We start from the raw sequence: 14,041 nt of genomic DNA on the forward strand, positions 1-14,041 counted from the left end.
AGGACCTGAGTCCTACATGGCTACTCTCAGCTGGAGCTGACTGGTGACATTCCCACAGATGGGTCATTGCTCTTCATTCATTTCTTCACTCTCTGTCCCCGTGACTCCTTCACATTGCCCACCTGGCCTTTGTGGCCTTTGTGTTTGTAACCTCTGGAAATTAAATAACCCATAAAGACAATTCAAATCTTTACTATGTTAGGAAGATAAGAATACCAACATTAAAAGAAGAAAATAGACACACACACTCATACAGACACACATGTACACAAAATCCCTTTCAAGATACTTTAAGTAGTTAAAATAGTAAAACTTCCCATCAACAAGTATTTATTTTACTTCATTCCTACTGGATGCAAGGCACTGTCCTAGGACTCCCTGAATTGGAAGATAGAAACAGGAGACTGAATTCCAGGTGCTGAGAGAGGCATAAGTACTGGATTGCAGAGAGGAGACAGACCCAGAGCCTCTGCCAGCCTCTGTACCCTTTTTCCTACCTCTGAGCGAGGCTGACTGACTCCAAATCTCTAGGAAGCAGAGGAGAGGTCTAGTCTCACTGCTCACTATTCTAAAAATATGTTTTCTAGAGCAAGCCCACAAGACACCAAGAGAAATGGAGAACTGGAAAGAGGCAGTGAAATAAAAACAGATGAAGAGCAAGGGAACACTTACTGGTTTTTCCACAGCTCTGGCAGATTTCCCGGACAACTCTTTTTTTCACCTCCACATCCTTTAATCTGTTGAAGTTTCGAAAGGTGATTATTCTTTCAGAATTGCCTGTTATTGGCAGGAGCTGTGCTTTATGAATATGTCCTATGCCGAAAACCAGGACACAGATTCCAAGGTCTTTCAGGATTTTTACTGCATCTGCCACATTATCTTGGGGATCCCCAGATGTGATCACAACCAAAGTCTGAGGGATACCAGCATTTCTTCTCCCACCAGCAGATGGAGAAAACATAAAGCCCACTTTGTGCAGGGCCGAGCTGATCTGTGGGGGCCCACTGCTCCGGGTGACAGCTTGAATTCGAGTCTTCCACTGGCTTGCAGTCAGAGGGTTTTTCAAGTCAATAATTTTTTGGTAGTGGCTCCCAAATTGAGCCATCCCAATTTTAATTCTTTGTGACTGAATGTCAAAATTGTCAACTAAATCTGACAAGAAAGTTGTCAGGGTGACAAACTCTGAATCAGAGACCATGTCAGAGCCATCACAAAGGAAAACCACATCAGCTTCTTGAATCTTACAGACTGCAATTGGAAAAAATAAATCAATCAATTATTTTCCTCATGAATCATTCTAAATTTTCCCTTTACTCAAATTGCTTTCCTAAATACCCACATTAGTAGCAAACTGGGAAAAGTTAACAGAAGAGAGAATTACTGATTGGCCCTCAAAGAGAAGGGAAAAAAGCAGGAAGGAAAAAGATAATAGACTTTGTTTCAAATTTTACTTATATGAGTCATTTGACAATAAAATCTACTCAGAGAAAGAAAGTTTAAAATGTTTTTGGCATATGATAATAGTTAATATTCATGACCACCTTATGAGCAATTATTCTAATTTTATAGATACAGAAATGGAACTCAGAGATTAAGTCACTTGCCCGAGAATACATAATTACTATGCAGTAAAGCTGGTACCTGGACCTCTTAATCCTTTTTATCCTTAAATCCAGCATCTTTTTTTAACTGTAAATTTAAAAAAATGATATTGGGCCCTGGCCAGTTTGGTTCAGTGGTTGAGCGTCGGCCTGTGGACAGAGTCCCAGGTTCAGTTCCTGCTAGGGGCACGCACCACACACACAAAAAAGGAAATCCTCAAGAAGAAAATATATATATATAATGATATTGGGATTCCAAAATGGTGGCAAAGTGAATGGAATCTACATAGACCATTTCCCAGGACCAAACTGGAATTACAACTAAATAAAGAAAAATTGTCAGGAAAAAGCAACAGAAAAGCAGCTTGCGAGGACCATATAACCAGAGACACTGAATGGATCCTGGTAGGATTGCAGAGGCACGAGAGGGGAGCTGGGAGCAGCAGTCTTAGCTGTGAGCAGCACCCCTGGGGTTAAACTCCCAAGCCTCCTCCACAGTGCAGAGAGCCAGGACAGAGCACTAAAATAGCCACAGCCACTCACCTTGGGAGGGCGGACTGGACTGGAACTGTGTGGGGACACTTGGGATTTGGAGGGTGCTCAGAGCTTTTGCTGAGTTTTGGCCATGCAGGATGGTAGCCATCTTACTCCTTCCCAGGGCTCTGGGGATAGGCTGCGGTCCCTCCCTCAGAGATTCAACCCCACCCAGGTGGGCCATTGAAATGCAAATCGAGGTTCATTAACAACCAGCATCTGCCCCACCCTCAGGAAATCCCCTTATGCTGAACACCTGAGGGGATTTTTCATTCTACTGAGAACCAAGGCTCTTCAAGCAACCTCACTAATAGCCTCCAGGCAAAAAGCTAGAGGATTAACTGAACCATTCCTGGGCTTGCAACTCTACCCAGGAAAGTAAGACTTGACAGTGATGTTTAATGTGGGTCCTCCCTCACTCACCCAAACCCAGTAGAGGGAGCTACAAACAGCAGAACACCAACACCCACAGGAAAAATTTGGCAGGCTCCAAAACCCACTAAGATAGCCAAAATGGTGAAACAAAGGAACAAATCCCAAATGAAAGAACAAGAGAACTCTACCAAAGATGAGATAAAGGAAATGCAGTTAAGCAAATAAAGAGCTAGAATTCAAAGCCATGATCTTGAGGAAGCTCAACAGCATAAGTAAAGACATAGAAACATTGAAAATCAACTAATTGGAAATGAAAAACAACCAAGAAGAAATAAAGAATGACATATCAGAAATCAAGAAGATATTGGAAGGACTAAACACCAGAGTAGAGGAAACTGAGGACCGGATCAGTGAGTTAGAAGACAGGGTAGAAAAAATCAACCAATCAGAAAACCAAAAGGAAAAAACTATGAAAAAACAGGAAGACAGCTTAAGAGAACTGTGGGACAATTGGAAACATAATAACATTCACATCATAGGAGTCCCCGAAGAAGAAGAAAATGGGCAAGAGTTAGAGAATATATTTGAAGAAATAGTGACAGAAAACGTCCCTAATTTGGTGAAGGAAGAAGACATTCAAGTTCAAGAAGCACAGAGAGCCCCAAGTAAAGAAAACCCAAACAGGCCGACACCAAGACACATAGTAATTAAAATGCCAAAAATTAAAGACAAAGAGAGAATCCTAAAGGCAGCAAGAGATAAGCAACAGGTTACCTACAAAGGAAACTCCATAAGGCTCTCAGCTGACTTCTCCACAGAAACATTACAGGCCAGAAGGGAATGGCATGAGGTAATCAAAGTCATGAACAACAAGGATCTGAATCCAAAAATACTCTACCCAGAAAGGCTATCATTCAAAATAGAAGGTCAAATAAAGAGCTTTCCAGAAAAAAACAAACAAAAAAAGGGCTAATGGAATATATTAGCATCAAACCAGCACTGCAAGAAATCTTAAAAGGACTGCTGTGATTAGTAGAAGAAATAGGAAGAAAAATATAACCACATTAAACAAAAATGGCAATAAAAAAGTATATATCAATAATCACCTTAAATATAAATGGATTGAATGTTCCAATAAAAAGACACAGAATAGCTGATTGGATAAGAAAGCATGACTTATCTATATGTTGTTTACAAGAGACCCATCTCACAACAAAAGACTCACACAGGTTGAAAGTGAAGGCATGGAAAAAAATCTTCCAAGCAAACAGAAAGGGAAAAAAAGCTGGGGTAGCAATACTCATATCTGATAAAATAGATGTCAAAATGAAGGCCATAACTAGAGACAAAGAAGGCCACTACATAATATTGAAAGGATCTATCCAACAGGAAGATATAACCTTGATAAACATATATGCACCCAATATAGGAGCACCAAAATATATTAAAAATATTTTGGAGGACTTCAAAGGGGAAATTGACAGCAATGCAATCATAGCAGGGGTCTTCAACACCCACTGACATCACTGAATAGATCCTCTAAACAAAAAATTAGTAAGGAAACAGAGACTCTAAATGAAGCACTAGACCAAAAGGATTTAATAGATATCTACAGAGAATTACACCCCAAAGCTAGAGAATTCACATTCTTCTCAAAGATAGGGCACAAACTAAATCTCTACAAGTTCAAGAAGATTGAAATCATATCAAGCATCTTCTTAGATCACAATGGCATGCAACTAGAAATCAATTGCAACAAGAACATGCAAAGACATTTGAACACATGGAGACTAAATAACATGTTATTAAACAATGAATGTGTTACCCAAGAGATGAAGGAAGAAATTAAAAACTTCCTGAAAACCAATGAAAATGAACACACAACATGAAATCTTTGGAATGCAGGGAAAGCAGTTCTGAGAGGGAAGTTCATAGCACTACAGGCCTACCTCAAGAAACAAGAAAAATTTCTAGTAGACTATCTAACCTTACAACTTAAAGAACTAGAAAGCAGCCCTGGCAGGTTTGGCTTAGCGGTTGGAGCATCTGCCTGTGGACCAGAGAGTCCCGGGTTTGGTTCCTGCTAAGGGCATGTACCTTGCTTGCACGTCCCTGGCCCCAGTTGGGGTTGTGTGGGTGGCAGCCAGTGGATATGTCTCTCTCACATCGATATTTCTCTCTTTCTCTTCCTCCCTCTCTCCCTCCTGCTCTGTCTGAAGATAAATGCAAGAATGTCTTTGACTAAGGACAAAAAAAAAAGAACTAAAAAGCAAACAAAAAGAAAACCTAGAGCAAGTAGAAGGAAGGAAATAGTAAATATCAGAGCAGAAATAAATGACATAGAGACAAAAAAAAAAATTCAAAGGACCAATGAAACAAAGAGCTGGTTTTTCAAAAAGATAAACAAGATTGATAGACCCTTAGCTAGACTCACCAAGAAACAAAGAGAGAGAACCCAAATACACAAAATCAGAAATGAAAGAGGAGAAATAATAACTAACACCACAGAAATACAAAGGATTGTTAACAAATACTATGAACAATTATATGGCAACAAATTCAACAATCTAAGCGAAATAAACAAATTTCTAGAAACACATAGTTTCCCAAAACTACACTGGGAAGAGATAGAAAACATGAACAGACCAATAACACCTAAGGAAATTGAAGAGGTAATCAAGACTCTCCCAGAAAACAAAAGCCCAGGCCCTGGAGGCTTCACTGAGGAGTTTTACCAAACATTCAAAGAAGAACTAATACCCATTCTTCTCAAACTATTTCAAAAAAATTCAAGAAGAAAGAAGACTTCCAAACTCGTTTTAGGAGGTCAGCATAATTCTAATTCCAAAATCAGGAAAAGACACAACAAAGAAAGAAAACCACAGGCCAATATCCCTGATGAACACAGATGCCAAAATCCTTAACAAAATACTAGGAAATCGGATCCAGCAATACATCAAAAAAATTATTCACCATGACCAAATGGGATTCATCCCAGGGATGCAAGGCTGGTACAATATTCACAAATCAATAAATGTGATATACCACATTTAAAAAAAAAAAGGATAAAAACCACATGATCATATTAATAGATGCTGAAAAGGCATTCAACAAAATCCAGCACCCATTTCTGATAAAAACGCTCAGCAATGTGGGAATAGAGGGATCATATGTCAACATAATAAAGGCCATATATGAAAGACCTAGAGCCAATATCATACTCAATGGGCAAAAACTAAAAGCTTTTCCCTTAAAAACAGGAACAAAACAAGAATGCCCACTTTCACCCCTCTTGTTTAACACAGTACTGAAAGTCTTAGCCACAGCAATCAGACATGAAGAAAAAAATAAAAGGAATCCAAATTGGAAAGGAGGAAGTGAAATTGTCATTATTCACAGATGACATGATATTATACATAGAAAACCCTAAAGACTCCATCAAAAATCTACTATGCTGCCCTGGCCAGTTTGGCTCAGCAGTTGGAGCATCGGCCTGTGGACCAGGGAGTCCAAAAAAAAAAAAAAAAAAAATCTACTACGCTTAATAAATGAATTTGGCAAAGTAGCAGGATACAAAATTCATGTCAAGAAATCAATGGCATTTTTATACACCACTGATAAACTCACAGAAAGAGAAACTAAGAAAACAATCCCATTTTCCATCGCAGCAAAAAAATTAAGATACCTAGGAATAAACATAACCAAAGAAGTAAATGACCTATTTGCAGAAAACTACAGGACATTGAAAAAATGAAATAGAGGAAGATATAAAAAAGTGGAAGCACATACCTTGTTCATTGATTGGAAGAATTAACATCATTAAAATGTCCATATCACTCAAGGCAATCTATAGATTCAATGCAATCCCCATCAAAATACCAATGACATATTTCACAGAACTAGAACAAATACTTCAAAAGTTCATGTGGAACCAAAAAAGACCCTAAATAGCCATAGCAATCTTGAAAAAGAAAAAGTAGGTGGGATCACAATACTGAATATCAGGTTATACTACAAAGCTACTGCAGTCAAAACAGCCTGGTACTGGCACAAGAACAGGCAGATAGACCAGTAGAAAAGAATAGAGAATGCAGTAATGGACCAAAGGCAATATGCTCAGTTAATATTTGACAAAGGTGGCAAGAGCGTACAATGGAGTAAAGACAGCCTCTTTAATAAATGGTGTTGGGAAAATTGGACAGCTACATGCAAAAAAATAAAACTAGACCATCAACTTACACCATACACAAGAATAAACTCAAAATGGCTAAAAGACTTAAATGTGATCTGTGAATCCATAAAAATCCTAGAAGAAAATGTAGACAACAACATTTCGAACATGATATGCAGCAGAATTTTCACTGATACATCACCTAAGGCAAGAGAAACAAAAGAAAAAATGAACACATAGGACTACATCAAACTCAAAAGCTTCTGCACAGCAAAAGAAACAACCATCAAAATGGAAAGGGAACCCACCATATGGGAGAGCATAACTGCCAATGATACATCAGATAAAAGGTTAATTTCCAAACTATATACAGTACTCATACAACTCAACAAAAGGAAGACAAAGAACCCAATTAAAAAATGGGCAGAGGAACTAAATAGACACTTCTCCAAACAGGACATACAAATGGCCAAGAGACATATGAAGAAATGCTCAACATCACTAATCACCAGAAAAATGCAAATTAAAACAACAATGAGGTATTACCTCACACCTGTCAGAATGGCCGCCATCAACAAATCATCAAACTACAAGTGTTGGTGAGGGTGTGAAGAAAAGGGGACTCTAGTACACTGCTGGTGGGAATGCAGATTGGTGCAGCCCTATGGAAAACAATATGGTGTTACCTCAAAAAATTAAAAATTGAACTTCCATTTGACCCAGTGATCCCACTTCTAGGAATATACCCTAAGAAACCTGAAACACCAATCAGAAAGAATATATGTACCCCCATGTTTGTAGCAGCACTATTTACAATAGCTAAGATCTGGAAACAGCCCAAGTGTCCATCAGAAGATGAATGGATCAAAAAGCAGCGGTACATATACACAGTGGAATACTAAGCAGCAGTGAGAAAGAAGATCTCTTATCCTTTGAGATGACATGGAGGGACCTGGAGAGTATTATCCTAAGTGAAACAAGCCAAGCAGAGAAAGACAAATATCACATGGTCCTACTTATTTGTGGACTATAATGAACATAATAGTCTGAGGAACAGAGTAGACCCAGAGACGTGGAAGTAGGGTACAGACTGACATCCCTCAGAAGAGGGGGTGAGGCGGGAGGGAAGAGATAAACCACAGAACTTATATGCATTTACACATCACTGATGGACACGGACAACAAAGCTGGGAATGGAGTGGGGTGGTGGGGAGGAGGGTGTCAATAGGGAAAAAAAAGGAGAAACATCTGTAACAAAAATAAATTAATAAATAAAAGAGAGAGACAAATAAAATAAAATAGATAAATAAAAATGTGGTATCACCCAAATACTAAGATTTCATGGAACTAGTGCTAGTGCTAATGGGTAGTAAACAGGGCACGGGGTCATCTTCCTGAAATCCAGTGTGAAATGTCCCATGACCAAGAAATGATCTTCTATACTCAGTTACAACCAAATGCAATGACTGGAGTAGGGGCAGCGCTAAAGTGATTACTAAAGGTAACTGAGACAATAGAATGCCTACTGTCACACAATTCCTTACAAGAGTAGTGTAGTAGACACAGTGATGGGCTGTCAGACAGAGCTTCAAGAAAGGACCTGCTGCCCGGCTATGGGAGTGTTATCAGCAGACAGACTCTAGCCGTCAGTTTTTCCAGGGTCAGCCTCATTGCAGAATGATGCCTTGCCAAAGGCCACACACTTACCAGGGCATCCCCCATCTAGGTACTAAGCGAAAAGGGCATATAAAGACCTAGTTGTTTTAGTCTGATGCAACTCTGACAGGTAATACTCACTTCAGGTTTGAGTCTTGGTCAAGCATGCATCACTGTTTGATGTCTGCCCATCCACTTTTCCCTTTCTTTCGCAGATGTGAATCCCTGATAAATTTCTTGCATCCCGAATTCAATCTCAGCATCTACCTCCAAAAGGTAGGCATGGGGAATGAGAATAAAACAGCCCCCACATTACTAGGAAAAGACTGTAATCCTTGCAAAGTACTGGATTTGGTGGGGACCTAGTGATAAACAAGAGGCCAACCTGCCCCAGGAGCTCATAGTCTTCTGACTGATACAGATAAGGAAATAGTAAATATGTGTTACCTGCTACCAACAGAAGAAATGGAAGGTACGGGGGACACAGTGGGGACACTGTCAGGTGTTGGGTCAGGAAACTAGCAAACAAAGGCTGAAACATACTAGAAAAGTTAGATGTAACCAGGGGAAGTGGCAGGCTGGCATGTTCATGGTAGATAGAATGGCACATGCAACGATGTAGAGGAATTTCAAGGTGACAGGAGAGATTCTGAGGAGGGGAAGAGCAATGAGTGAATAAGAGAGGTGGGCAGGTGCCAGATGGAACTCAGGAGTTTAGAAATTATAAACTGTAAGTAGAGTAGTGACAATCCAGTGTGTATTAGAAAGATCCCCTACTGTTGAGAATGGACTGGAAGGTGGCAAATGGATAATAGGGAGACCAGGTTTCAGGGTGTGAGTCCTGGAACAGTCCAGATTGGCAGAAGAATTGAGATGGTTCCAGTGCCTTGAAAAAGTCGTCCTTTTTTCTTTAAGGTGATACCATCACTCAGAGTCCAACACCAAGAAGATGAATTTATTGCTTACATGAGGTAGAGTTATAGTGGTCAGACATTGTTTCCTTCTGCACAGCAAATGTTGATCTGACACAGGATTGGGGGAAGCTTTTGTTTGGGTTTGAACTGCTTACAGAGATGAAAGATGGGTTATTCTCAGTCTTAGAATCATGATTTGTGTTATATTTCATACTGATAGAGAGTAAAGAAGAAAGGAGAAAAGGAAGAAGAGGGGAGTCTGCAGGAAGGAAGTGAAGAAGCAAAGAAGGAAGAAAATTAATTGATTGATTCATTTGCCAGGTTTTCAGGACTGGGCCAATCCATGGCCAGGATTCTCACTGTCCAAGGAGGCCTCCCTAGATGACTTGTCAATTACTGCTGCTTTGAGCTCAGGTGGCAAATCTTACCTTCTCCTCACTCAGCTATGATGCCTCCAGCCCACCCTAACAATGATACCTCATGGAATCAGCTCAGGCCCCTTCCCTCCTTGTTCCTAGCAGCCAGTCTCCATTATCCCACATTAAACTCCCATATTCTTCCCTCTGTACTAGTGGCCCTCATCCAGAAAAGCATATTAGACCACTTGAACTTCCTATGGCTCTGAAGAATGCCTATAATCCCATTTAGAGGGCCCTGGGCCTTTGAAGACAAAAGATTATCTGTTTAAACCATGTAACTCTCCACTTAAGTTTGGCTTGAAATTGATGCCCAGTGGCTGCTTTGAGACCATTAAGCAAATGAAACCGCACACAATAGCCAGGAAATGGGGTAAGGTGAATACGATCTAAAGGAGAGCTCCCTTCTGCCAAGAAAAAGGCAACAGGGTGGCGAGACAGCAAGGAGAGCTTCTGAAATCTTCTATCATCTCTTCAATGCATACCGTGGGGGGAAGGGACCTTTAGGATCTTGCTCAATCAATGCATTTGTTTTAGAGATGAGAAAAACACGTAGCCTAAGCAGAGAAGTGTTCAGCCCATGGTACCCCAGCAACTGGAAGCCATGACACAATTTACATTTTGCTTAAATTTTTACTGCTACCCCCATTGAAAGTTTAAAAATGACAACTTACCTTCTTGTGCATTGGTACATATACTTTCTTGTAGAGTCAGGGAAATATCTTTCAGTTTGTCAAAATCACTTACATGGATAGTGTTGTTTTTATTCCCTGCCATAGTCTCAAGTTCATCTTGGTTGGCCTTATCTACACCCACTGCATAGATGACGATGCCTTTGTCTCTTAATTTCGATGCTGTGTCATTGAGCATATGTCGGTCATGGGATTCCCCATCAGTGATGATGATCAGCATCTGCTTCACATTTTGCTTGATGCGGCTGCCATATTGCTCCGTGAACAGGACGTCCGTGTAATTGAGAGCCAGGGCAGTGAAGGTGTTACCACCAGTGGCCCTGGGTGTCCTCAGATTCTCAACGACTGCTGATCGGGTTGAGTATGTATTGAGGTAGAAAAGAACCTCAGGCTGATCAGAGTATCTGACAGCTCCAAACTGAACTCGGTCCCTGCCAACATCTGCTTTGTTCACCAAATGGACAGTCAGGTTAATCATGCTTTCTCGCTGTGTTGAACTTATGCTGCCTGAATGATCCAGCACAAACACAACGTCTAACTTTCTGATACTTTTACAATCTGAAAGAATAAGGAAGCAGGCATCACAAATTCTCCCCCACACAGATAGCTGAGAAGGAGAGCAACATTTCTCGTGAATCTACTATATGCCAAACACTGCATCTCACTTAGTTCTTAGAGGTGGCTGTTGCCATCTTACAGAGAGACAAGTGGAGGTTCAGAGATGTACAACTTGGCCAGATCATGACTGCAAGGACATTTGTATCCTTATCTTTATGACCCCACTAGCCATGGTTCTTATGCCACACCACTCTGTTCTGCTATATCTCATTAGCCCGTGTAATGCTTTTTGCTAAGCAGGCTTTCAACTGGAAGGAAATATCAGAAGGTAGTTAGTTCAAAGTCAGCATAATGGTGAGACATGACTGATGTTTGCCAAACTGACCTGCTGTTTTAAACAGCTCTGGGACTCATTGCAGAATCTGGATTTGTATTGTACTTATATTGTATTTGTACTCCTTTGGCTCCAGCTACCTTCTCAGCTTCTGAAAGGCAAATTTTCCCATGTGTACCATGCCTCACCACTTTTATTTCTGCTCCTTCCACTGACCTCCTGAATTACAACTCAGAAAAGGAGTGGTCCCACGTTGGGGTAGAGCTAAGGCTCTGACCTCCTCATCCCTAGCCCCAAGCCCTCCTTCCTGCACATTAGATGCCAAGTGACTATTTGGACTGGCCTCCAAAGCGTGGACTTTCTCTCGCCTCTTTTCCCTTTTTCTACTTTCCACCTGTCTATCATACCTCCCATCCTTATTTCTGGCAATAAGATCTCAAATTTTCAAGTCTAAGACACCGTGGATGAGGCCAATCTATCTACGTAGGAACTCGGGGCAATAACACAGGATCCTACAGATCTAGAAACTCAATCATAAATATTTATCAAGTCATGCCTAGTTGATAATGAGATTGGTGACTAGGCATGACTTAATAATATTTTATCAGTCCAGCTTATATGAGTCAGCTGAAATTTCACCTTACGCTATAGACAGGGCCTCCACAAACATTATATTTATCAAAATGAAGAAATGCCAGGAAGAGCCCTGTGGATTTCAAAGGTGGGGCTGTGGTCTTCGGGTAAGCTTTTCTTAAAATGTCTCAACATTACCAAGAATTTTGGAATCATTGCCATTCTTAGAAAAAGAAAAAAACTCCAATTAAATTGTTATGAGAGAAACCTTAGCACTATTGCCTAAAACTCAGAGTTTATACTGAGACATTTTGTCATCTTCCTGAAAATTTCACACACATAATTCTGAAGAATGAAGCCCAAAAAAGGTCTCTATGTTGCCAGGGGAACAAAATACAGCAAAGTTACTAATACTTTGGTTTGTTCTCTTGTATCCAAAATGCAGGTGTGAAAACCTTAGATGTGAATTCATGTGAAGTTCTCACTGAAGAGTCATTAAATTTGACAACCTGAAATTGAAAGTTGCTCAATACAATTTGAAAAGAAGTATAATTTGTTGAATAAAAATGATCCATCCAAGCAATCATTAAAAAAAGGTAATAAATTGAAATTTTCCAAAGGGCCCTGACTGGTTTGTCCTCAGTGGTTAGTGCACTGGCCCAAAGACCAAAGGGTCTCAGGTTCGATTCCCGGTCAAGGGCATGTACCTGGGTTGCATCTGGCCATGGTCAGGATTCACACAAAAAGCAACCAATCAATGTGTCTCTCTCACATCAATGTTTTTTTCTCTCTCTCTCTTTCCTTCCTTTCCACTCTAGGAATCAATGGAAAAATATCCTCGAGTGAGGATTAACAAAAATAAAAATTTAATTTTTTAAATTTTATAAAGGGATAGATACATGAACAAGCAAATGTAAAATACCTCACTGATAGAGGTTAAGCATAATAATGTGAAGTAATGAAAATACATACTATATCTTTAAACAGAAGGGCTTTTTTGGAAGGGGATGCTCAGAATACTGAATTTAATTTAACTGATAGGAAGATAAATTTGTATTTCTAATTATTTACTGTTTAAGAATAGTGTAGATGCCCTGGCTGGTTTGGCTCAGAGGTTGGAGCGTCGGCCTGCCGTCCAGAGAGACCCGGGTTCAGTTCCCACTAAGGGCACGTACCTCGGTTGCAGTTTGTCCCCGGCCCTGGTTGAGTCATGCGGGTGGCAACCACTTGATGTGTCCCTTTCACATCGATTTTTTTTCTCTCTCTCTCTCCCTCTCCCACTTTATCTGAACAAAAAAATGGAAAAAGGTCCTCGGGTGATTCTCTGGAGAATCATTTGGTATTAAAATTTGGCTCTGGGAAATCTAGGTACGGAGGAGTAGGAAGTTTAATGTAAGATTCTGCAACCTTCTTAAAATGTATTTAAAGTCAGCAAAGCCAAATTCATTTTGTTGCCAAAATTGTTCATCTGAAGTATCCTCAAAAGTCATGAGTGTTTGGATATAACATAGATAAGACCAAAACTTAACACCGAAGTCCAGTTACAGGCCAAGCCCAGAGTACAACCCACTGTTCACCTCACTATAAAGTCAACATCTCATATCCTTGAATCCTGAAGAATAACAGAGTCACTTACCATAAAGAGCACACACATGGAAGATGAGTTTATTTTCTATTTCCTTTAGGTGATCGTAGTTCTCCACATGGAAGACCAGGCTGCCAACCCCACTGATCTCCTCTAGCTGAGCCCTATTGGCACCATACACGCCCACAGAGATGATGACCACACCCTTGTCCCGAAGAGCTCTAGCAGGGTCTTTCACATTATCCTGTGCTTCTCCATCCGTGATAAGAATGAGAAACTTTTTTACTTCACGACGGGCTCCCTTGGGAGGGGTGAAATATTCATCTACAAACGTTAGTGCACCTCCAGTCTTAGTATTTTGGCCAATGAGAGACATTCTGTCTATTGCATCAAAAATTTCTTTTTGCGTAAAGTATTTATTAAGCTGGAACTCTTCCTTATTATGACCACTGAACTGAACGACACCAATCTGAGTTTTGTCTGGACCAATTTGAATCTTAGCTGACACATTCTTCATGAAGATTTTCATTGTCTCAAAATTGTCATGACCTATACTGCCAGAACTGTCCACCAGAAACATGACATCAGCCTTCATGTCTTCGCATCCTGCATGTTATCAAAAAGATCAGAAA

At 40.2% G+C, this 14,041-nt stretch overlaps 1 protein-coding gene across 1 annotated transcript in view; it reads right to left on the minus strand.

Moving 5' to 3' along the window:
• COL6A5 (collagen type VI alpha 5 chain) overlaps positions 1-14,041 on the minus strand; it is a 107,340-nt gene that overhangs the window by 76,888 nt on the left and 16,411 nt on the right. The window contains exons 5-7 of the mRNA XM_036267158.1: positions 13,461-14,015; positions 10,342-10,917; positions 673-1,248 (exon numbers count right to left, since the gene is read on the minus strand). Of these exons, the coding sequence (XP_036123051.1) occupies positions 673-1,248; positions 10,342-10,917; positions 13,461-14,015 (1,707 nt within the window). The remainder of the gene's footprint in view (positions 1-672; positions 1,249-10,341; positions 10,918-13,460; positions 14,016-14,041) is intronic.

The sequence above is a fragment of the Molossus molossus genome, unplaced genomic scaffold (genome assembly GCF_014108415.1).
Source record: "Molossus molossus isolate mMolMol1 unplaced genomic scaffold, mMolMol1.p scaffold_m16_p_18, whole genome shotgun sequence".
Classification (NCBI taxonomy): Eukaryota; Metazoa; Chordata; class Mammalia; order Chiroptera; family Molossidae; genus Molossus; species Molossus molossus.